Genomic DNA, 26,597 nt, shown 5'->3' on the forward strand with positions numbered 1-26,597 from the left:
AAGCGGGGCCTTTGGTTAGCATTTTAAATCCAATGTGAGACTGTTTTGTAATATGGCTAACTGAGAGCAATGTTGAAGATATTGTCAAAAGTGCAACTTCTCTGAGGATGAAATGATTGAATCTGTAATTTATATTTGCATGATTTCTGGTTCTAGTGAAAACCACTGAGATATATGGTTGAGTGGGTGTGCACTAATATGAGATGTCAGCTGAATGGAATCAGTTGTGGTAAAACATTCCATCATAGTTGAAAGTGAGATGGAGATGGATTCATGTGGTACAGATCTCTGTGCTTGATATTTTAGTGGAAAGGATATGTCAATTTGAACAAAAAATTTTTGGAGTTTCCTAACACAGTCATGGTGATCAAACTTTGCTTTATGGCCATAGTTGTAGGGCATGCTTCCCCCCCTTAAGAAAAAGTTTAGAGTGAAAGGGAAATTTGTCAAAAACGATATCTCTTAAAGCATGCTTAGGATCAGCTTCAAGTTTATAGGGATAACGAAATATTAGCTTTAGGTAAAGAAGTGAAAAAGCAATCTTAGCATCCCCCTTCAAGTTTGAAAATACTAACATGTTTTACAATACTAAGTTAAGCATTTAGGATGAGCAATATTATTTGTCATGGTTTAACATAGTATAAGAGCTCTGATTTTTAGTGCCTTCTGTTGTTTTTTTATCTTTCTAGTCTAGCATGATATTAGAATTTTGGGTTTTTATTATCTTTAATCGGGTACCTATTCATCTGTTTTGTCTGCTTCTACACTCGAAGAATTGATGCCATATGCATTGTAAGAGTCTGCCATGATTTTTCTTAGCTGTTATGAGAATTCTTTTCTGGTGACACAGTGTGATACATAATATGTAAGGTGACCAAAACCATAAGGCAAACTTGTTAGTTGATTAAGTTACTAGTAATCCTCATGTCCCATAAGTATACATACTATCCCAGTCTTAGTCATCAGTTCTACATCTTTTTGGTGGTTCAGGATGCTGTTGCAGCACTGCATCTTGTCAATGAAACAGATCATGAGTGAAAATGGGGCTTTGGAGCTTTCTATTTTTGGGCTATCTTTGCAAAATTAACATGTGCTTGCTTGGATGCAACAGAGCAGCTTCATAAGAACAACCACATGGGGGCCAATATTGAACCTGATCAGTACAAGCTTAGCTTTAAATGCTGAGCCATGTGGTGTCTCCCTTACTTTCCAATCATATGCCCACTTGGGCCCTACCATTTCTTCCCATTTCCTCTGTTCGAAAGGACACTGGAATTGGGCTGCTCTATTTTCACTTTTGTTTTTCGAAAGTTTCGTGTGAAAATATGATTAATTTTTTGATTTGATCATAGGAATCATCTTCCTCAGTTGTAAATGAAATTATTTTTGCAGAATCAAAGGTTGGTTCTATAAATTGTCTATTGGTGTAGTCTGTTTGAATGATGTAACATCACCCTTCTAAGATATCTCAAACTTGAGTTTGAGTCAAGTTTGAGCCTGTGTGAACCAGCATCAAAGTTGAGTTAGGATTAGGTTTGAACACATACCAACCTAATTCTCAAGTTTGATCTGCATTATTATAAATATTTGTATTTGTTTTAATATTTAATAAACTGAAAAAAACTATTAAGAAAACTGAATGACATACCCTAAATTGGATCAGAAATTGCAAGGGGATCTTTGTTTGTTTATAACTAGGTCAACTAATCATACTGTCCATGTAGGAGAAAGAACAGAGAAATAAGAATTAGGCCAAGCTGAACATGCTAAACGATTCTTTAGATCAGCTTTGGGTTGAGTCTTTGGAACCATTCAATTAAGCTGAAAATACATCAGGATGTTCCAAACTTCAATTAGCATGAATTAAGAGGAAGAAGAAGTGGCCGGGGCGGGGGGTGGGGGGTTGAAGAGAGCAGAGGATCTGTATGGTCCTCCATGCAGGACCCATGTGTCAAGCTTTTAGGGTGCCAAACTTAGTTAATTCTATACATTATGTTGCTGGTTTGTTGTCCTTTCCCCTTGTTTTGCTCCTGTTGTGGTTGGCACTGTAGAAGTGAAACCAGAACTCACATAAGCTCCTTTTCTTTCACTGTTATGGAAGTCACACTTGACCCATCACTCCATTTGCAATCATGCAACTTACAATGATACACACACACACACACATTCAACTCACCACTCACCTTTGGCATTCCTATTAATGAGTATGAAGCCACACTGGTAATGCTCCTCTGCTGTTTACATGAATTCAAATATCTACACATGTATGTTTCCTCAGCCTTTTCTCTTTTGCCTGAGCTTGATCAAGGTCCTGTCTCTGTCAAGGATCTTCTTCCTGGAAATGAGCACGTGTTCCTTGAAAACCACTGGAGTTTTATAACGACCTCATAGAGTGTTTTGCAAGAGTGTCACATTGCTGTGAAATGTGGCTGTCAGCTTATTTGTGGGATCACCATGCATAGTGTTACCTTTACTGTAGCCTGTGGTTGGTTATGAAAACCTCAGTCATTTGTATGCTTTTGGGGAAGAGATACTTCTAGTTTTAACCAAATGAAAATCTACAAGGGTGTCATTATCATATCGGAAGGGAAAGGAACATGCAAACATGACATTCTCGTTGCGTTCTACAGGATTGTGGGGTCAAATACATGGCACCCTTTGTAGGGCCAAACAAATAAAGGTTCATCGGAGTTGAAAATTGACTTTGATATAATTTGCAATGACCTATTTATTTCTATGGTTCATTCCTTCTACGTTTTTAGGTTTGATGGGCACTCACGCATGCATATGTAGTGTCAAAAACTTTTTTTCTTATCTGATATGAAACATCACAATCATAACTGTGATATAAGTTTCTCTTAACTATGTAAACATGTTTGAAAATCGTGAAGATTTATCGGATTCAAAGTAAACAATATCTAAAAGTTGATTGTTACGTCATCACATAAGCTGACAAGAGTCGCAAATGGTATTCTTTTTGGTTGAAATCTAGCATCCATCACTCTTATTCATAATTAGGTACCCAAAATTTCAAGAATGAATCATGAAAACTGTAGATGAATAATCTCATGTCTCTTTATAGTATTGTGGATGTCTTGATATGTTTGCAGCCACTCCAAAAAGGCGTATATCGATCTTGACTTTCTTTCCCCTGCACCATCATTGCCTTATCGCCAAGCTTTTTCTCATCAAAATCCCAGAAAAATTTACACATTCTAACAGGTCCCAGTGACGCTGTAGTCCCAACACCTGAGTAGTTCAATGCTTAGATGATCAACTGCTGCAGCATGATTTATGGCAAATTTGAGTTTGATACATGTGCATGCATCTGGACCTACATAAATGTTGTTGGCTGGCCAATAGTTTATTTTGCCCCTAGTTCCCAGCCCCTACCCTTGCCGTGGTCCGGTCCTGCTGCTCCTTTAAGAAGATCATTTACTTCATAGTGAATCAGCAATGAATAGCGCCGTGGAGCCATGATTGTTTAGGGCGTTGATCGACAAGACCCACCAAGACAACGCTGAATTCCAGTTCTTAAAGGCCATTCATACACGGCGGACTCAATTGAATGAGGAATGCCCACTTCATGGACCACAAAATTGGAAAATTCATGACTGCCAATTTCATGGGCTTGCGCTGGGTTGATAGTACACAAGCCCACTTGTAGTTTCTTTCATAAAAGCCGAAAAAAAGGCCTATAAAGAATGGTAGATGTAGCACACATCCAAAAGCTATTCTAACACATAAGTTATACGTAACGAAAAATGCCTTCTTCCCCTCATCTTTTTTCTTCCTCCCTAGTCGATTTCAGATCACGTCACTCCCAATAGAGGGAAGTGATTGGAAAATTTACCCGGAAAAGTTTGTTTGTACTCGTGAAATAATGAGCATATCCTCGATCCAAAGATAGTAACCATGTGATCAATTTAGAAGAGAAGAAAAAGGGAATGGAATGTAAAACTATTCTTTTCCTTATACGCTAATAATGTATGTTGAGTCAATCTAATCATCCTCATTTATAAGCTCATAAATACGCCGTAAATAGAATGCCTTGTAATTTGAAATCGAAGAGAAGAAAACAAAAATAAAGTAAAAGGAAGAAAAATTAAAATATGGGTCACAAGTAATTCGTGGTGGTTTATTAATAAGATAGAATTAACTTAAAGAATAATATTTAGTCAAACATATGCATTTGTCTATAAGTCAAGGGATTCGTTGAGTGCACGAAATTGAGCATTATTTTTTGTCATCTAATTAGAGTAATTTTTTTTTCTAATAGATATTGTACCATTCAAAGATTTGATTGAGATTGTTAAATTAAAATGGTGATATATTTTTAATCCATGGAGATGCCAATGATTTGGTGAGGTTCCAAAGGGAAGTACTTGTTTTCATTGGAGAGGTTTTATTATTATTATTATAGAAGATGTGGAAGATTTTGACAAACAATAGAATCTCAACCTAACTTGTGGACACATCTTTCCCTTGCTTGGACACCATTTCTTGGTTCCATTCAAACCTTTGAACCTCATCAACCCTGGTATTATCTTATTTTTGCCATTAATAAATTCACCAGAAAACAATTTTAAAAAAAAAAAATCTTGAATACTATCTTTGAAAATGGGCTTGCGTGGCCAAGTGGATTGACCTAACCTAGCTTCACTCGATCCGGCCCAACCCAATAATTTAAAAAATAAAGATCAATTTGAGTTTTATAACTACTTAGAGTGTGTTTCACAATGGATTTTAAGAAACGTTTTTAATCTTTATAATATTTCAATGATACAAAATTTCAAATGTTTAGAAAAATTGGAAATATTTTCTAAAATCATTGTCAAACGGTCTCTTAGAAACTATACATCTCCTACTCTAAATATTTTTTATATATATATAAAATAGTTTTTTCTTTGAAAAAAGTTTTATGGAATAATTTTTTTTTTTAAAGTTTTTGATTTTCTTTGTATGAAAATAAAAGTCAAGACTTTTATATTATGAAAAATCATTGAAAACTAGCAGAGTTTTTCATATTTGTAGTTTTATTCATAATTTAGGACAAAAAATTTACCAATAAAACAATCAAATCGGGATTTTTGACCATCTTTAGAAGTAACCCAAAATTTTTTCCTACGAGAACGGTAATGGGAATTTAAATTTGTGAATGAACATCACACTCCTCTCCTAATAAATAAATACATTTTTCTAGTTGAAACTTGGACACTAGGAATATCTTTGGAATATTGCCCCACATCCTCTAATGATATAAAATTTTGCATAAAGTCCTCATCACCAGAATTATTTAACGAATTATCATGTAAATTAATCAGATTATCAGATTATCATGTATTCTTTTATTTATTTATTTATTTATTTATTTTGGGTTTGGTTAAAAAAAAAAAGGTATTTCTAGATGATATTTTTATGATCCTCGTGACAAAGTTTGGACATGATTTTAAAAATAGCTTGTTTAAAACAATAAAAAAAAATCAATACAACTATTCTTTTATAAATATCATAATTAAAATGGGTAATAAAATCTATGATGATTACGTGTGTGTTTAAGAGTGTTTTTACTCGAAGTGTTTTTAGGAATTATCAACACTATAAATGATTTTTGAGATTTTTAAAAGCGTTTCCTAAATTTTGTTAAATACCTAATTTTTGTCAACAAGAAAATCGAAGAAAAATTAGGATCAACAACACCTACAACAGATCAAATCCCCACTCTGATTTTTGTTTTAGGGATTCCAATTTTAGGCCATGACCATAGCTTTCCTGTCCGAAACTCACTTTTTGGGTGGTGTTTGTGATTGTGCTCCTGGACGAAAGGGAATTCTTATTCGGCGAGATCGTGGAATAGTTTATTCAATGTTTAGAGTGCGAGATAGGGCATACATCACTCCAAATGTTGTATTGATGATTGTTACAACACTGTTTATTTTTTATTTAAAGTCAAGAATTTGCCTATCCAAATTGATTAAAAAAAAACCATCATTTCACAATTTTTATAATGTTTATTTAATTATTTTCATTACAAAATATTCATATGCTTTATATGTAAATGATTGTTATACCTTCATATTTTTGGTTTTAATCTTTCTTTTATGGTTATAATATCATCATATTCTAGAGAAAAAAAAGAAAAAGAAAATAGTAAGGTAGTATTTGCTTATTCTTTTTTACTTACTTGTAAATAAAACTTCAAATTAAATAGTGCTTGATAGTATTAAGTATTAAATTATTTATTTTTATAATATTTTATTTTTGTTTACATGAATTTGAAAGCAGCAAAATACAAAAGGCCGACATCTGCATGCAAAAACTATTTAACCTAATTTATTTACACATTACCCTTCTTAAATATTCCTTTAAAAAGGAAATAACAGTGAAAATATAATATGCTAAAAACAAGTAAATAGCAGTTAACAACAATGTTAAATGCATCAATAACTACCCTAGAATTTGGCCAACATTATCCATCTCACACCTACGATAAATTCATCCAATAAAATCTTCCATTTGCAGATAAAATTGTCATTCATAAATTTTGGCCTTTTCATCATTCTGTACATTAACTCATCTTCAACAGTACTTGAACCCCTTCAGTCCAAACAAACCCATCATCTTCAAACTTGCTAAAAGATCTTAAATTGGTCTCCCATTAGAAATTTCTGGAATTGGTATTTGTTTTGAGCATTAAATTAAAAGATTTATAGCTCAAAAGGTCTCTCTTTGGAGTTCTCTCCCTCCTTTGACTTTCCTGATTTGTCCCACTCCTCCCCTTAAAGCCTGCTCTCAGGCCTCCATATGTGAGTCCCCATCCTAAGCTTAAACTCAAAAGATCATATAATATAAGTCTAATTTATGCCTTGTGGTGTGGGCAATGGGGTCCAAAGACTCCAAACTCTCCCATCCAACCCATGAACTGAGTCAGAATGAAAGCATGACTCAAAGTCAGCAAGACCCAGGAAGTGAAAATAGAATTTCACCATTCCCAGAAGGTGATAAGTTCAAGCAAAGAGGGGAGAGATATGAAGATGGATGGATGGATGGATGGATAGAATTTTGGGAGTGAAGATGATGTGAACAGGAGGTTTCTAATGTCTTATACTGTAACTGTGTAACAGAATATCTATTCTCCATCAATAGATCATGACCACTCAATACGTGGACCCCATGTTTAATGGACAATATTTGGAGACTTCCCACGAACTGGACAAAATCATAGAGCATGCACAAGTCAAAGAAAATGGACCATGGTGATGGAGAAATGCTCACTTTGAGATTGAATTCTAATGCTGTGCCCAACACCCATAAGGTGTCTTCTATAACTTTTTAATCAATGATGGAATGATTGATCTACTACAATCAATACCATGGTTATGTGGAAAGTCAACACATTGGGAAACATTAGATTACATAATCAATATATGCTATTATTATGGGATTGGACTCATAAAAGCTACCCCATTTTCTTTTCTCACTCTAACCGTATTTTTTTTTTCATTTATGTAAAGAAGCCCACAATTTAATTTTCTCAAATGAAGTTAATTTTGAATTTTATTACGAGATTTTGACATTTGAAAATATTGTTACACAATGAATAATAATAATAACATGGACCCGGAGAAAATTAAGACAACATGTTAGCTTCTGGTTGACAATATTTTTGAAAACGGTTTTTGAGAATAATTTTTAATTCACATGTACATGACATAAAACATTTTAAAATTATTTTTAGTTATTTTTTATAACACAATTAAAAAAAATAAAAAATTATATATATAAAGTGAGGTAGGATGAGAAGACTGAATGGGAAGGGAAGTGATTTCAATTAAAAAACCCAAGAAGATTCCTTGAGGGTGGGGTCCAAGGAGGAGGCTTTCATTCATGTGAAGTTGGCATGTTGTGGGTGTTCCAGTGAGCTTTGCTCATTGTCCCCTTCATTTTAAGCTGTTATGCACTTCTTGAGTTCTTTCATCTCCTCCGTTTCAGCCCCTCACCCATTACTATAACACACACCCAAAAGGAAAAAAAAAAAAAAAAAAAAAAAAACCTCAAAATTGATGAAAAAGTTCTGAAACTAGTTTCTTAATTGTTATCATTGACCCAGAACTGAACCATTGCTCACATTTACACCCCATCAAATGCAGAAAAATACAACACTGATCTCTATATTTTATTCTGTGGAACCACCCCCTTCAGCCCTCCCCCCTCCCCCTCTCAGATTATTTATTTAGAAAATAATAAATAAATTATAAAAATAAACATATAATCCCACTATAGGCTACAACCCATGTGTTTGTTTTTTTTTTCCTTCCTCCTCCCTTGAAGTATAAATTTTTTTTTTGAAGTTTTTGCTGCAACCCCATCTTGCCAGCCGGAATCTGACCCACTCATCCTCTCTCCGACAACTTCTGCGATCTGACCCACTTCCATTGCCATTTGCCACAGCTCTCCCAGTCAAGTGCCAAACTCTCTCATCAACAAAAATAAATTAAAAAAAGAAAGAAATAAAGAAAAAAAAAAGGAAAAAAAAAAAGGTTTCTCTGTATTGTCTCACTCAGCCGTGCCCATCGAAGATGTTTTGTTTGTTACTATCTCATAGCCACCTCCATCATCTTCGTCGTCCTCATCTCCTTCTTGCTCTTCTTCTCCGTCGTCTTCGTCGTCCTCCTGGTTCTGCTCCATGTTGTTTTCGCTTTCCATGTCCTCCATTCCCGATTCCGATCTGTTCATCTCGGGGTGTAGAGGCCATTGTTGCTCTGGCTGCACCATTATGGGGACCATAGGGTTTTCGGGTTTCAAGACGGCGTAACTGGGATTGAATGAGTTTATCTCCATCTTGTTCTTCTCTTTGTACAGCGCTTCAAGCTGGTGGAAATATGGACACGTCTTGGAATCTTCTGGTCTTTTCTTGTTGCTTTCCTTCACTTTCTTGAAGTACTTGTTGATGTTCTCCCATTTCTCTTTGCATCTTTTGGCGTTCCGGTTGTATCCCAGCTTTCTCATGCCCGCCGAGATCTCCTCCCATAAGGGCCCTTTGGGTCCGTTTTCCTGATACTTGACATCCAAGCTGGTTCGGAGCCGAATCAGGGCTTGGACTTCGGCTTTCGGCCATCGGGATGAGCTTGTTGGAACTAAATTCTCGCCTCCTCCTCCGTTGTCCATCTTCCTCGGTTCCAAAACCTTCACCAGCTGCAGCTGAGGCTGCGGTGGCGGCGGTTGTGGCGGTCCCGCCTGGGGCTGCGGCAGTGGCGGGGTACTGTCTTGCAGTTGCACCGGGTTTTGCTGCTCGGATATTTTCTGCAGGAATGCAATGACCGCTGCGTCTTTGGCGGCGGCTATTGATCTCTCCTGGACTAAAAGCTCGTGCTCTCTATTCATTCTCGCCATTTCCTGCATTTTCCACGCTTCTTCACGGACCATTCGGTCGTGCTCTCGCTTCTCTATGGCTTCCAAGAATCTCTTCTGCAGCTCCTCTTGCCTCTCGATCACATCCTTCATTAGCCTCTGGAAGAAGGCCTTCCACTTCCTCTTTCTCTTACCCCGTCTCTCCAATTCTTCGTCGGAGGAGGTTGAGGAAGAGGTGGAATTGGAGAGGAAATTGGCGGCCATGGCTGGATGGGCGGTGTGAACATTGTTGTGTGGAGGATGCCGGCTCGTGGGTGGCGTCGGGGAAGGGATGGTGGGAATTGTAGGGTTTGCTGTGGAATTTGTAGGGTTGGGTAATGTTGATGGAACAGTGATTTGAGGGAGAGTGGTTGGAAGGTTAGCCAGCGGCATTGTGGCGGCAAGCACCGCCGGAGCTGGAGGTTTAGAGTGGGGGAGGGAGGCAAGTGAGGGTTGAGTTTCCAAAGCTTCCAACTGTTCGAAAAACCGATAAGTTTTGCCGTCGGCCTTGGAGGCTCGGCCTTCTTTGGTTCTCCTGTGGTACTTGAAGACGTTCTCGAATTTTTCCTTGCATTTCTTGGCGCTTCGATGATAGCCAAGCTCCGCCAGTTTCCTGATAATAACAGTTGAAGAACACTCCGTTTTCGTTTCTATCTCATCTCAAATCAACCAATAAAACAAAAGCTAAAACCATTGATACATAAAATATAATTCAACTGTATCAAGAATTCCCACAAGAAAACCTAAGAAAACCAGGGAAAGACGAGGCAGGAGCCCCAGAAAATCAGAATATGAAGACAGCTTTTACATGGATGGAAGAACACCACCTCATGTGAATTCTTTTTCTGTTGATTTGGAATTTACAAGATGGATTGGGAACTGATAATTGAAGATGGAATTACGGAAACCCAATTCCCAGGAGATCAATTCAGCTTTCTTCCAACTCTGGAAAGAAAATGCTAGAAAAGAAGCCAAAAGCCAGGAATCCAACACTCACTTGAAGCTGAATTCCCTGGAGATGAACAACAAAACACTACCCCTCGAATCAGAAACACAAAATTCACTGAAAACTGATTCACAGATCTCCACCCAACAACCCAAACAGCTGAGATTCCCATCCAACCAAACAAAAAAAACATAGAAAAAAAGGGCAAAATTCAGTACCTGGAAACCTCTTCCCATAATGGGCCTTTGAGACTTGAGTCACGAAAAGTAACATCCATATCAGACCTTATCTTCAACAAGGCCAACGTCTCCTGTCTCGGCCACCGGTTACCGGCGGAACCCCGGTCACCCTCTTCTCCTCTCCCCCTATCCTCCTCCCCGTAACCACCTGAATTTGATCCACCTCCCCCACCCACATCACCCACATCACCCACATCACCCCCACCCCCACCACCCCTCCGCCACCACCTTCATGCTCTACGGCAGCAGCCGCGCCATCGCCCGAGCTTCCCAACAGGCCTGAGACCCCCAGCATAGGACTCCTTTAGCCCAATTACAGCTGAAAAAAAAAAATATACACCAACAACAACAAAAGATGGTGAATTCTGAGGGTTTTATGAGGATGTTTGTATGGTGAATTTATTAATTTATTTCGGTGGGATCTGCCTGTCAATCTCAAAAATTAAAAATAAAAAATAAAAAATAAAAAATAAAAATAAAAATAAAAAAACCATCAACCCCCTCAAAAAAAAATTCTTCTCTTTTAGCTGTGGAATCTTGAGTAGTACTTTTTCAACAACAATAAGCGTCACTTGGGCTGTCACAGTAATAATAAAATTAGCATAAGAAAAAAATAAAATAAAATAAAATAAATGTAGTAATTGGAAATCGAAGATGAGCAAGAACAGCTGCAGATAGCGACGATGGTGATAATAAGTTGGTTTTTGTCTGTCCAGCTAAATATAGTTAAAGGCCGGCCCATGTAGGTCAGCTTTGCTTTTGGGTGCGTTTTGGATTTCTGTGGCCGTTGCCTTGCCTGCGAATTTACTCTTCCACCCCTGCCACTATTTTTGTTAGATTGGCTTAATTATTATATCAGATTCTTCATTTTTTGTGTGCCCATAATACCCATGGTATAAAAATAAATATTAATGAGATTGATTTTGGTTTTGGGTTTTTGCTGCAACTTGCTGGTGAAATGTGGTGGTGGCACCGCCACGACGGGCCAGACGGGCCTACGGGGATGGCTCATGGATGGCGACGATTGGTTTGCTTGTTTGACAAGGTTATCATAATTGTGAAAGAAAATTCGCCGTAAAATGACCGTAGAAAGTGTGGGATCCATGCCCCCCTTTCTCCAATTAAACCCTGTTGGATGAAGGTCATGTTATTAGGCAAAGCTATTTATGAATTGAAATAAATAGTGTCCAATATAGTTAGGTTGTGACCTACCCTCATAAATGTTATTCATATTTCCATGGCTATGATCTTATTTCCGGCCATTAAAATTTGGCCTCTGGGGACCATTCGCCGTGGTGGCTTCTTGGGTTATCGTGTGCCTCTCAAATTTTGTTGATTTTATTTTCAACACCTCCATATGCCAAATGTAACATTTATTTTGTTAAGTTCAATTTATATAACTTTTATTGTAATGATTCATATCTAACCACGTAGATTTGACTATACATATATTTTGTCGAGTCTAATTGATATGACTTTTATTGTAATGATCGATTCTTATTATAATAACTCGTATCCAATCATGTGAATATTATTTTTCGTTTTAAAAATGTGTTTATAAAATTAAAAGAAACTTACAAATGTATAAACCCCCTTGTAGACGCCTTTTCACAGGACGGGGTTAAACAAACTTTCATACCCTTCATATAGACACTTCTTCATGAGATGAAACAAACCTCCATGCCGGGCTTGAGGATAAGTTCTAATACCATAATCTATAACTTTAATACCATTTGTAATGATTGACTTTGATATCATTATCCCTAATTTTGATATAATTTATAATGGTCTGCATCCGATCGTCATCTAATTATGTAGATATTATTCGTTGTTAATTTAAAGAGTTTTTACGATTTTAAAATATATTTATAATATTAAAACGAATCCATACATATATAGTGATAATTTTTTTTTTCCATATATGATATAAGAAATTACACTTATCATTAAACCAAAGTTAGTCTGTTGCCATCTTTTATTTGAAATTTTTAATAGTTTTTGATAAAAAAAAAAAAGAAAAAAGAAACATATGGTAGTTACTTGCAATATTTATATATATGATAACCTTGAGGTAGAGGGAGGTATCTTAGGTCAAACGCAAAGTGTGGGGAAGGAGACTAAGGAGACTAGGGAGATGGATAAGAGCTTCAACCATTAAAAAAAAAAAAGAAAGAAAAGAAGGGAGAAATGAACTCAATTATTGACAATAAAAAAATAGTAACACATGGGGACCCATCAATCAATAAGACATTAAATGCACAAATCATCCAAAATTAACTTTATTATATAGATGTATATTTATATATATGAAAGTATTGAATCATTAGGTGGGGAAAACTAAAAATAAAAAAACAAGAGAACATGAAGAATCATGCCGGCACAAGGGTGTTTTGGTAAAGGAAGAAGAAGAGAAGAAAAAGGGGGAGTGGTGTTTGCCAAGAAAAGAAAAAGGGTAAGTTGGGAATATTAGGAATGAGGGAAGAAGGGGAAACGGGGAGAGAGAGGTAATATGTAAGTTAGGCAACCATCAAAGGGGCATAAGTTTTTTAATTTTTAAAATTTTAAATTTTTTTATTTTATTATGAAGAGGTGAATGGTACGTAATTGATGATGATAAGACTAGTCACATTTTGTATATGTTATTTTGCTTGTCATACAAAGAACTAAGAAATTAAAAAAAAAATAGAAAAAAAAAAAAAAAAAAACAAAAGTAAGAATAGAATTGGTTTTATGTCTACAAAACTGTGTGCTTCGCTGGAGAGATAGATGCCTTGCCACTATGCCCACCACCACTCATGGGTAGAACCGTAGAACTCTCTCTCTCTCTCTCTCTCTCTCTCTCTCTCTCTCTCTCTCTCTCTCTCTCTCTCTCTCTCTCTCTCTCTCTCTCTCTCTCTCTCTCTCTCTCTCTCTCTCTCTCTCTCTTAAATATGAGTTTTGATCCGGTGGCCTGCGGTACAGGGCAAGTCATTACCCCCAATAAATTTAGCATTTTAAACATGATAAGGATTTAGCAATTTATCATTTATTTTCAATTATTAATTTTTTTGGGTCATTTTTATCACTTTCTCACTTGGAAAAATGATGATGGGATTTTAATTTTTTTTTTTAATAATTGATAAGTATTAATTGCTTTTAATTACATGCAAGTCCTTGTTTATTAAAAGAAATAATGATAAGATAAAAGTTATTTCATAAAATTACAACAATTATATGGATGAAATCCAATAATAATAAGAATTATTACGTATAATTAGTAAAAAACACAAATTTAAACATAAGATTTTTTAATATAAAAATAAAAAATAATAGTAAGTACTTGTTTAGAAGCTATTTTTAAGAATAATTTTTTATATTAAAAAAAAACACAAATAGAAAACACGGTAAATAAAAACTATTTTCTATTTTATATTCTTAAAAATAAAAAATAGAATGTTTCGAGAGAGACCATTTTTTAGTTGTTTTATATCGTTTTTATTTTTTTAAGGATTGTTTTAATAAATAATTATATAAATATATAGAATGATTAAAAATAAAATACTAGATTTAAAAATTATTTTAAAAACGTATTTAAAAATATTAAAAACAAGTTCAAAATATTTTACTCTCTAAACAGACTTTTGCTCTATACAAATCAAAGAAAAATTTTCAAAAACTATTTTTCAAAATTATTTTCTAAAATAATTATCAAATATGCCATAACTCTTATATAAAATAAAATAACTCTTTAAAGTTACGAAAACTTAAAATATTAAAAAATTTACTTTGTTAAATTTTAAAAATAAATTTTAAGGATATATGATCCATCGAGACTTTTAATATAAGAATTATTATATTTTATATAGAAGGAAATATGTCCAGAGTAACACTTAAATAATTAATTTAAAACCGCTTCCAAATCATTATCGAGATCACTATTGTCAATTTTCTAATTATTAAGACTTATTACATACTTAAAACAAAAAACAAAAAATAAAAAAATAAAAAATTCAAAGGGTGGGGGAAAGAGATTTACTAGGTGTGGAAGAAAGTGATCGCATATGCCAAACCAATTGTGAATGAAATGTGAGTATTTTCTATTCACCGTGTCATATGATATAAGTCATAACCACCATCAAATCATGCAGATTCCCTTTATCAAAAAGGATATGAGCAGAGTGCAGATTCCACTCCAAAGAAAAATGTGGTGATACATGGGTTTCATCATTGTCCCATGATGCATTTACAAAAATTTATCAAACTTCTTTAATGATTCTTCCAATTAGATCCAAATGATGGAATTTTTTTCTTTCATCTTTGTGTTTGATTACAAAATTCATAGATTTAGAAAAATGGTTTTGATTGATTTTAGGGATTTCAAGTCAACAATTTGTTTTGAAATTAATAATTAAAATTTTCAAATTTTATTTCCTTTTATAGCATGGACTTAATTTAGAGGTTCTCATTTGTATTTATTTTAATAAAGGAATTGTTGAGACATCTTTGATTTTTAGGAAAAATATTTGATGCGTATTCCATTTCTTTTGAATGATAGTAGATTTATTCATCAGAATTCATATTGTTATTTTATTTGTTTTTTTCTCCTTCTTTTTTTGGGTTATGATATACTCCCTATAAAAAATATGAAATATAAAGATCTTTTTATCGATTTTTTTCGAAAACAATTTTCTGTTCTTTAAAAAGAAAAAAAAAACTCGTTTAACAACAAATAATTATTTTCTGTTTTTAGATAATATTTTTTAATTATTTTACATTATTTTCATTTATTTTATGAAAGTTGTTTTAAAAATTAATTACACAAGAATAATTAAAATAAGTTAAAAACACTTTAGCTTTTTAAATAAATTTTTGTTCAACAAAAATTAGAGAACAGTTTTCAAAAACTGTTTTTCAAAATTATTTTCGAAAATAATTACCAAACAGGCCGTAAAAAATTTCTATATTATAAAATAATTATTTTACTTATTATTGAAAAAGAAAAAAAAAAGGTGAAGAGCTATTATTATTATTCATCTTCTAGTGTATGCCCATTGTGACAAAAATAAATTTAGGGGATGTAATAAACTAATAAATTAATGTCAAAGGGGAGATGGGACAAAAGTTTCTAAAAATAGGAAAAGAGAAAGAGGGATTAAGAAAATGGTTAGATGGAAAAGGGAAAAACACATGGGCACACTAAAGAGTGAAGAGATGATGAGGATGATTGATGATGATGATGATGCATGCATGCATGGTGATTAAGGTTATGATGTTATGGCAAGAATTTGTTGAAAAAAGTTATAAGTAGACAAAAGGTTTACTCAACATGGCTGCCATGTGAATCTACACTTACATCATGTGTCTTCCATGTGGTTTAATCCCTTTCTTTATCTCGCACTTGCTGACCAACTCATCCCCCTCCCTTCTTTTTCCCCACCTTTCTTTTTTTCTTGAAAATTTATTTTTTATTTTTTATTTTTTATTTTCTTTGCCTTTTTGTTTTTTAATCAGATTAGTAGAGGATTAGGAGATGATGGGCAACTTTATTGTCTCAACATCTTGATAATTGGAGATTACGTTCTTCTTTCTACTTTCTCCTCTTTTGCTTTTCCTTTTATATATATATATATATATATTTCGTTCAAATACTTAATGAGTTGCGTCAAGTTTTAAATAATCTTTTATTTTTCACTTTAATTGACAAGTTTTAAAAAATAATATTAATATTATAAAAGTTTTAATGAAAATATTACTCAAATTTACTGTGTAGGTATTTTCGCTGTGAATCTTTTGTTTTTTGAAAACTTTAGAAAGTGTCCACAAAATTATTAATATATATAGGTTAAATTTTTTTCTCTTTTATTCAATATGAGATATTACAATCATCCCCCTATAAACAACATCTTCATTGTCTCCCACGGATTGCGAGATCAAACTCAACCATTTGGGACATCGAGGTCAGGGCCAAATTCAACCATATGAGACGTCGGGGCCAAACTTAACCATATGGGACATTAAGATCGAGATTAGTTCAGATACCATTTGTAATGACCTATATTTAATTATGTGATTATTGTTCACTCTACACCCAAATGGACCTTCGTGATTTTAAATCGTATTTATAAGGTTAAAAATGATATATATAATATCAGGAATTTTCTCCCTTATTTGATATGAGACGTATTCAACCTTAAAAAAATTGTTTTCGTCTCCTTCGAAAGCACTTGTATCATAAAAATTAAATATTTAATAAAATTTTAAAAATCATCTTTAAAAATCTAAAAATTATTAATAGTAGCTGTTGAATTATCGCTATGACTATGTTTCTTAAAAAATGAAAATATTAAGATACTTTTTAAAATTATATCCAAAAAATAATTTACTAATCGTAAAATTATTTTGGACAAAAGTACTTGATGTCAAAAACATTTTAACGGCATCACTCCCAAATGGGGTGAGAAAATTTGTTATAGAAGTTAATCGAATCAATGATTGAATTACTCTTAAATTCAACAACAACAATCATGGATGGGGGGATGGGGGATCAATTGAATTGATTTTTGGTGCAGATGAAAGTCTTGAAAGTGACCCATCAACAAGGTTTAAAATAAGCTTAAATTGAACCCGTACGCTTTGATTATTCATTACAATAATTATTATTATTACTACTTTTGCTTATAGCTGTAATGTTTTTATCTCTAAACTAATCCCAATGACAGACACAGACAGTAGGAGGAAGCAATTTAATAATCATCAAAATGATTAAAATCCCCATTATTATATTTGACTAATTTAATTTAATTTATTTTTTTCAGGGCACCAGCCGTTATTCTCTCCCCACATTCTAGTCTATAACGTCTCACCATGTTCTCCATGACTTTCCTTAAATGTCCTTCCATTCATGGATTCCTAATTAAAATTATGAGGTTAAAATGGTAAAAGTTGGAGGAGCGTAAGCCACAAGTTGTCATAGCCATGTGCCCAGATCCCATTATTATCATTACGGATCTCACCTGGGGGCTGCCTTGGTAAAATGCATCTCAGATGCTTCTTTGAAATTGAAAATTCCAAAGCATGTGATCCCCCTTTCTCAAACGTTTTTATTCATTAATTTTATTAAAATAATTTATTAGATTATATTGCTTTTTGTAAAAGTTTTTGTTATCGTATGTGATTACCAAGGAGATGATAGGAGATTTTAAAATGGGATAATTTAAAAAATATTTTAAAATTTATGATAATCAAAGAGGAATCAAAGCAACAAATTGTTTCGTATTTAAAATCAAATTATTTTTTTTTTTATTGATGTACTACAACTTTCCCATCATTCCTCAAAATCTGTTATTTTGAAAAAATTAAGGTAAAGACTTTTTTCTTGTTACCTTGAAGGTTACTATTTCGAAAGAAATAGAGTATGACCTTCGTTCTTTGACTGATGGACTTGATTATCCCTAAATACTCATTCCCTTGTATGGAGCCAATGTTAGGAAATAGTTTTTGAACTATTTGTATGTCGGTTTATTTATTTATTTAAAGTAATTTATTATTTTTTTCAGAAACCCTACCAGAACCATGACAACCCAAAGGGGGCAAGTGTACAAGGGGCTGTCACTATTGATGGGGAGGGGGGTCATAGTGGCCCAAAGAAGCACTCAAAAGCCCAAATTGAACAGTGTCCAAGAGGAGGGTGGAGGCCCCCATGTGCCACAAATGACAACCTACAATGGTGGGTGGGAGAGAGAGAGAGAGAAAGAGAAGGAAAAAAAAGAGAGTAGTAACAAAAAAAGGGGTTCCTCTCACGTCCACTTTCCTGTTTTTTCCTTTGTTACTCCTGTCCACTTCCATGACACTGAGATTCAAATGGATAAGTCTTTCTTTAAAACACTTCTAATTAGGCTATGTTTGGCAACACATTTTGTAGGCTAATGGGTCCAAAGGCAACAAAACAACCCCATACCCCAGTATATGATTATGTTCTAGTATCAGATTCCCATGAAGTCAGGGCCACAAAGACATTGGCCCACGTTGCCCCATAACTGGTTGATCAGATGATCCTAAACTCACCTTCACCCCCAAACAGTCTCTTAACTAGTACTTATCCAGGAGGTTTCTGGCTTCACCCTTCATCATACAAGTAGGATTGCCTTGAGTTCACCCTTAATTTCCATGGGTTTTTTCAGTTTTCTCCAGGATCATTAGCTGAACTTGGTTGATGATAATCTCCGTGTGGAACCCACCAATGGCCCTAGATATCCAACTGGTTGATCTTCCCGGCCCCATACTATTTGGAGTCAGCGACATGTACAGCTCCTGCATTGCCATTCCGACATGCTAAAGCCCTTGTTCCCAGGTAACTGATAGTGCTGAAAATATGTAAGGCCTAAAAGCTTCAAATTATTAGCTCATAAGCTTTTCAGGATACACCCCCAATGAGTATGGAGAGACCCCCCCTACCTCTCACCTTCAAATATGCCTTAATAGTGACTTCAGAACTCAAACTTCCAAGACAAAAAAAAAAAAAAAAAAGGTTAACAATAGCAGTCACATGCAACCAATTCAGAGTGAATGCAGTCAGTACTGCAGGATAAATACATGCAGAAGACCTAGAGAGAGTTCCACAGTAGTCACTAGGGGCTTGTTTCAACTATTCCCCGATGGCTATATATATATATATATATATATATATATATGTAAGTAGATAAACAAATCTGAGGGAAGACACGCATCAAATTTGTGTGGTTGACCCAGATGAAATAATAGTTATTTTCTGAAACTGTACATGGCAGCAGCTGATCATTGGCCCCCAGAAAATTACATGCTGGTGGAGTTAGTGCAGAGACAACAAACAAAAAGGGCTTTTAAGGTCATGTGGTTGTACCATCATCTTTTTAAGAATGGTAGTTGTACAATTAAGCCCTCTCACTGAAATTCTGGGCAACTGTTTCTTTTTTAAAGTGTGAATGGCTGAAAAGAGGATTTAGAAACAGTTTTATCAGAGCCAAGACTTGGACAAAGATGGGGATTCTGAAACAACTTTTACAAGAATTGAGGATACAAATACTAGTAGTTTCCTCATAACTGAATTAATATACTTAATGAAAGGCAGTATTCGGATCAACTTCAAAGGATGATCAGAATCTGTTATGATCTGGGTGCATGAGAAAAAGGAAAAAAATCCAAGGTCAGCATCAATCAAACCTTATAAAGGCATGAAAACACATGAAACCACTAGTGTTAACCAAATAAATGGTGGGTCAGGACCCCATTTAATTAGACTAAACGATGCTAGGCTTAGCTACTGGTAAATTAAAGCAACAACTTTCCATATAAACTCAGTCCATACAACCTCCTAAGACCTATAGACATACAGCTCAAAGCTAGTTTTGAAGTGAAAGTCTAAAGGCCTTACTGCATGGCTATTTCCCCCCCCCCTCCTAGACCGCTAGATATCCATGAAATAAATGTTTAACAGTTATTATTTTCAACAGAAACAGACATTAACATTTATGTGGTTGCATATATTTATCATCGGAGGCAATTTTATCAGTAAAGGACTATCATTGACCTCATACCCAGTTATTTCATGCAATTATTCACCTGTATGTGTCATGTTGAGCCACAGAGATTTGAAGATAAATGTGAACAGGCCTCGTGGAACCCATTGAACAGTGGGTTATCCTGCTTGTGACAGTGTATATGGAGAGTGTATGAGCCACATATCTAGATATTAATTCCACTGACACTTATTATCTATCACCCCCTTTCCAAATCAGAATAAATTCCATATATATGAGCCACCAGCAAGACTTTGCTTTTCAGCCACCAATCATCTGATGCCATATCAACAAAAATGTCGTATTTGTCAATATATTAAACCCCAAAAACACTGTAGTCAACTTACACTTTATTTTATGGGGGTAAATATCTAGTAACATTACCATCAGATCAATTCATGAGTACTACTGACCTCGAGTAGGGGGGTGGAAAAGCAAGGTTTGAAGGAACACATACAGTGGAATATTTTACACTAATCCTCCATTAATCAGGCTTTAGAGTACTGACAGAAGGCTAAAGTTTATGGAACTGGATATACAGGAAGCTCAATAAGGGCATGAAGCTAATTATTGCCATATCCACTTGAAGGGTAACTGCAGCCCACAATTCATTTACATGTCCTTTATGTAGGTGTCTGCATGTGTAAGAATTTAAAAGGTTGTTGAAGGTTTCCTATAGTTTTTGCAACATATGAGTACAAACCCACCTGAATATCAATTAATTGAAGTAATTGCAATTTAAGGGCCAAGTGCATATATATGATGGGGAAAGTTAATGGTGTGTATGAGAGAGCTTACATATTATTGAAAACAACTAAACCTTCAGTTGTCTTTGAATCAGAGAAGCCAAAGGACTAACCCTTCCCAGTCATATTCAAGTTGGCTTAGGGTAGTTCATTCTTTGAGTTGAGTTGTTTTGAGAGAGAGTAGATGGACATGAAAACAAAATTCTGGTACTAACCGGTTCTAACTTCTACAAGTGATTGTAATTGAAGGAACTACCAGAGCCTTCTAGTAGTCTTGTACAATCAGATGCTGTATGGAACCCAATTATGCTATAGAAGGCCAAAGTATAATTGGGCTGGATTTAGAGAGTTGTGTTCATGAGGTTGAAGGAATTGATACTTTTTCAAATCAACTCATAATCAATAATTTACAAAACACCCTTAAAGTTGGACTTGCTTAGTCAGTCTTTCGGCTTCGAGCCATCGCAAGAATTTCGGGGTCATTGTTGGAAGAATTTTGGTGAAACTTTGGTAGACTGTGATCCTTCCTCATCACAATCAGGAAAACTCTTTGTTTTTTTTTGTTTTTGTTTTTCTAATGTGATTTTCTATGATTTGTTTGTTGAATTCAGTATTGCAGTGTGGTTGAAACTGATATATGGCTGATGGATTCATAATTCTGGAAGTAGATTGAATCAGAAAAGCTATCATGAGAATTTGAAACAAGTTTTTTAGGTGTGGAAACAGACAATAAGGCATATCATGGACATCATATCCGAGCTCTAAAGACTTGCATACTAATCAACCTAGACTCAGTGCTCCATCCCCTATAATTAATTTTCTCTGTAATGCACCTTAAAATGAGTAGGAATTAATTTTGTCTCTTTAGATGTATTATCATGTGCTTGAGATTTTGTTTGTGTGTGTGTGTTTTTCCTTTTTATTTTTGTAGACCCGTCAAAGATTCTAAGAACCTGTTGGGAAAGATTTTTTCAGAGTGAAAAACATGTCTAGTGATTTTTTGATAGAAAAGTTTTTACCAATGGAGAATAGTTTTTATTGGCTGATATAATACTAAAATCAAGAAGCCAACTTCCAATGTTTCCATTCTAGCATTGGTAAGAATTTGTTGTCAATTCTAATTCCCAATGCTTCCCCTTCTATATGAATAGTAAAATGACTTAGTTTTACAATTTAAAGTAAAAAATAACTTTAAATTAAGGGTGCTTGGTAAAACTTATTACTTATTACTTAATGACTTAAATTGATTTTAAGTTAAATTATACTTAAATTATTGACTTAAAACTTATTACTTAATTTTTACTTTAAAAATTAAGGTTATTTGATAAAATTAACTTAAAACTGATTCTAAATTAATAAATTGACATATTTATCTTAATAAATTATAATTTGGGTAAATAAGGTTGAATAAAAATGGAGGTAGAAGAGTAGAAAAAGAGATTGTGGTGGTAATTAGGGCAAATGAGAGTAAAAACGTAAAATGAAAATATTGAGTTAAGAATAAGTTAATTATTTTTATTTAACTTAAAGTTGTTTTTTACTTTAAGTCATACCATTAAGTTATTTTACCAAACATACTTAATTTACTTAATGATTTAAATTATGTTATTAAGTTACTTTAAGTTATTAAATTGATTTATCAAACATCCACTAAAATAGTTTAATTATTCTTAATCTCTAATACTTTTATCTCATTTACCCATGTTTAATTTAGAAAGAATATATTTTATAACTATAACTCTATATTTATAACTCATCTTTTACAATAAATATTTTTTGTAGTTATCTTATATATTTAAAATACTTTAAATATGAATACTTCATAGATTAATTTATTATTTAAGATTAGTGAAAATATAAATATTAATTAAATTAATTAGGGTAAATATGTCAATTTGATGATTTAGAATCAACTTTATCAAAGAACTTTAATATTAAGGTAAAAAAATAAGTAATAAGTTTTAAGTTAACAACTTAAAAGTAATTTAACTTAAAAGCTAACTTAAGTCACTAAGTAATAAGTTTTAAATTTCATCAAACATCCACTAAATTCCTTTTGGTGCCATTGGAAACTATGTTGCTTGTTATACAAGCGGAAGCTTCAATGTTGTAATTTAGTGGTCGCGATAATTCCTTTAGTGAATTTGACACATGCTCTTAGTGTGTTGGAGTGTGTCAACTTATCACATAAGACGAGAATTTAAGGCTCATGGATTGTAGAGGTAATATTGATAGGTTAATAGCGTTCATCTAGTTAGATTATAGACACCAATTTATAAGAAGTTTGTATATAGTGGATAGTAGATCACATAATCAAGTGTATCTTGTTGTAATATTATAGGATATTGAAATATAGTTAGATTTCTATAATAGGATGTTAAATTAATTTCATAATTAGATTTTGAGGGAGTTGGTATTTTCTTGTGGGTTCTAATGGTCTTCACTTGAGCTTGTATTTCTTGATCACACATTCTATTTGTACAAATGGTGCATATACCATGCACGATTGAACATTAAGTTACTAAGAGTTAGCAGACCAGGTTGGGCGTAGGTGCCAAATCTGAAAAGTTGAGTCTCAATTAGCTTAGTGCACTAACCACGTGGTAAGACAGGCACTCAAAGACATAGCGAATGATAGCCCACCACACCTAAGAGCACTTAAAAAAAGAAGTAATGTACTCCTACTTAAACTTCTCTTGCTTTAGCGCAAAAGAACAATGAATATTGCACTTTAGGACTTTCATGGCTTACCACCCTTTCTTTAGCGCCTATGGAATGGTTTCTGGAAACAATAGAGTGTGCATGGGAAGAGGGTTCCTTGGTGAGGGTCTTTTAACTTGGTTAGGAAGGAAGGCTTTTAAATATTTAAAACTTTTGAAGCATCAAATGAAGCAAGAGCTAGCTTTTAAGTTGAATCAAGGGCAAACAATTTAGTTTCTAATGTAGTCAGTGAGAAGCTAAAAGCAACCCAAGTAGTCGTTACCGTTTGTACCATTCAGTATGATGTTTCAATGATACCTGGTAAGTGTGGTTGATTGAAAAACTAGTATGCTTTTGAGAGATTTAAAGACATTGTGTTGTAAATGGTCTTTTTGGATTGAACTAATTAATTAATTAGAACTCAAGTAGGCTAAATTAAGTGACCCAAGTTCAAGATGAGTTCAAGTCACATAAACTCATTGGGAAGCCTATATAAGCCCCTTAGGTGTTTAGAACTTCACTCTTGACACTCTAGTCTTCCTATTCATTTTAGAGAAAAGAAAGCCATAGCCACTACCCCTCTTGAGACCTCCTCCTTTTCAAGTGCTTGGACTTGAGGAAGAGTTATCATAGCAGAAGATTTTTAGGTTTGTGAAATTTATGATGTGTATAACACATCTTCACCAACTTAATTTAATTGGGGAACATCTAGATCTTAGGTATAATACATTAAACCTTAAAATCTAAGGTTTTTATACTTGTATGCTTCCATGAGTTAGATTTAAAGAGCTCAAATAATAGAATTCATACACCATAAGTGAGGCAGGGTTGGTATTGGACTAATCCAAACATTCCCAATATATATATATAACTATGGAGTCCTAAAATTTCTCATGTTTTTTTATTCTTTATAATCTAAATTTGACTTCATAAAGTGTCTACTATTCTTCCTTACATTTCTATTTATTTAGTATAGGCTTTATATACTAATCTCCTTCTCATAATTTTTTTCACCTTATTAGTTATATAACCTATAATATTTATAAAATCTTTTTAACTACTTTCCTTAATTTTACAAGAAAAATATGAATATATAAAATATTTTATACAATATTCTTTTACCTAAAGAATCTATATTGAACATGGAATTTAAGACACTTTCTAAAATCTTTGATTCTTCATTTGTCAAATTTAGCATCCACACCTTAAAGTTTCACTATTTTTACTTTCTTTTCTCCCTTGTGAGATGCCTCAAGAATGTCCCGGGCTTCTTTGGCTATTGTTGTTGGAGAGCTTCTTGGGTTCATTGGAATGTTGCAATGTGAGGGTCGCTTGATTCTTTGGCTTGAAATATCCAATCTCAGCAACTTCCCAAAGATCTTGAAAACCAAATGGTACCTTCATTTGCTTGTCCACTCAGTGTAATTAGATCCATTGAAATGAGTAAGATAGGGCTGAAATACATTGTTAGATGTCATCTTTAAACCACTCATTGGAAGGTTAATAGGGTTTTATTTCTCAAAATAGGCTACCAACAATACTCATCAATATACATGCTAAGGTCGAGAGGAAAATAGGCCTGAAAACTTTGTTCTAAATCCTGTCTTTTCATTTCTCCCTTTTGTCCATAGAAAGAGTTAAAAGCAATTACTATCTAATAGTTTCCATCCACTTAATCAAATACTCGTAGGTAGTGTTTGTCTTTTTAACTTAATCTTGAATGTAATTTGTTTTCAGACTTTTGAATTATTTATTTTGAATTCTTTTTTTTACTTATTACTTATTTTTTAATTTTTTTTATTGAATAGGAAAAATAAAAATATTTAACTTTTTGTTGAATATCGAAAAATAACTTTTTGAAAGGATGAAAACCAGTGGTGGAGCTAGGGAGAAAACCTTTCTGGCCATTAGTCTTCACTCAGGCACTATACCATTTGGTGCTAGGCAAAACAAACAAAACCCCTGCTTAATTACCCAATATATGCAGCAAGGGACAGGCCATATATCATTTCAACAAAGTTTCCCCATCAATCATTCAAAACTCCAACTAACATTACTGGCAGCTTACCCAGAACAGAAAAAGGTTGTTCGTTACAGGCAAGTTTTGTTACTTTGAGAAATCAAATTGGACGACACCAGCCATTAACTTATTCTTGTCGTCTACTCCAACTGCTCCAAGTCCAACAGAGCCGCTGCTTCTTTCTTCTTACTGATGAAGAGAGCAAGACCTCATCCACTGCTTCTCTTGTGCCTTGAGGCTACACTTGATTCAAATCGACATGGGCAGTTTATGGATTGGAACTTGTGTGTTGCAGTCCCTGAGTATTGTGAGATCACTTAGCAAAGGCTGCCCACATTAGCAGTTTGAATGAATTGGCCAAGCTGCATGGGTTTTGGTTCCATTTTCATCAACTCCTTCCTTGAACAATCAGTCTCCATGGACAAAATTCAAGAATTTTATTCAAAGATGGATGCATTAGATGGTTGTTCACAACTCCAGATTCCAGTGCAGCCACAGAAGACTTTCAATCTATATCACTAGAAAAGTCCTGCTACAAGAGTGGATGTCCCACACTCGTGATACATTTTTCCCAGATTCCATTTCACTCAAAAGCTCCCAAAAAAGGATAAAACAAAAAGGGCTAGTCAAGCTTTGGGGCATTAATTTAGGCCTGTAATGGAAAATGTAGCGCTGTGGATCCCATTAGTGTTACATCAAAGCTATAATATCTTTTTTCATTTCAAGTGGCAATACCATATTACCGCTTCGCCTTTTAGCTACTCATTCTGTTTTCTGAGATCACACCCAGAAAACCCTATGGATTCCTTCGGCCACTACTCCACCCACCTGAAATTCCCACACTTCATCGCCAATCAAGCTATCCTTCAAGCAGCCCACGCCAAGAAGCATGTTCATGGCATTGATTTCAGCATGAAAAGGGGATGCTGTGACTGGCTGATGCAACCCTAGCTCTCCAGGTTGGTGGCCCACCATTGTTTCGTTTAACTGGAATTTGCGTTCCATCCACAGACAACATTGATC

At 34.2% G+C, this 26,597-nt stretch overlaps 1 protein-coding gene across 1 annotated transcript; it reads right to left on the reverse strand.

Moving 5' to 3' along the window:
* Window positions 1-8,072: 8,072 nt before the first annotated feature.
* On the reverse strand, window positions 8,073-26,549 carry LOC117905572 (trihelix transcription factor GT-2-like). The gene is made up of 4 exons (XM_034818470.1): window positions 26,403-26,549; window positions 10,893-10,894; window positions 10,555-10,803; window positions 8,073-10,003 (listed from the first exon to the last, which is right to left on the reverse strand). Exons 1-4 carry the CDS (start codon window positions 26,547-26,549, stop codon window positions 8,557-8,559), a joined length of 1,845 nt encoding a protein of 614 aa, XP_034674361.1. The 3' UTR covers window positions 8,073-8,556.
* Window positions 26,550-26,597: the final 48 nt, after the last annotated feature.

This window comes from Vitis riparia, chromosome 18 (genome assembly GCF_004353265.1).
Source record: "Vitis riparia cultivar Riparia Gloire de Montpellier isolate 1030 chromosome 18, EGFV_Vit.rip_1.0, whole genome shotgun sequence".
Taxonomy (NCBI): Eukaryota; Viridiplantae; Streptophyta; class Magnoliopsida; order Vitales; family Vitaceae; genus Vitis; species Vitis riparia.

Bases quoted from the DNA above. Each gene is read 5' to 3' on its own strand.
- LOC117905572 (XM_034818470.1), bottom strand. From the start codon at position 26,549: ATGGTGGGCCACCAACCTGGAGAGCTAGGGTTGCATCAGCCAGTCACA. The intron at 10,004-10,554 runs GTACTGAATTTT...TGTTATTATCAG, and splicing joins TTATGGGAAGAGGTTTCCAG to GAAACTGGCGGAGCTTGGCT.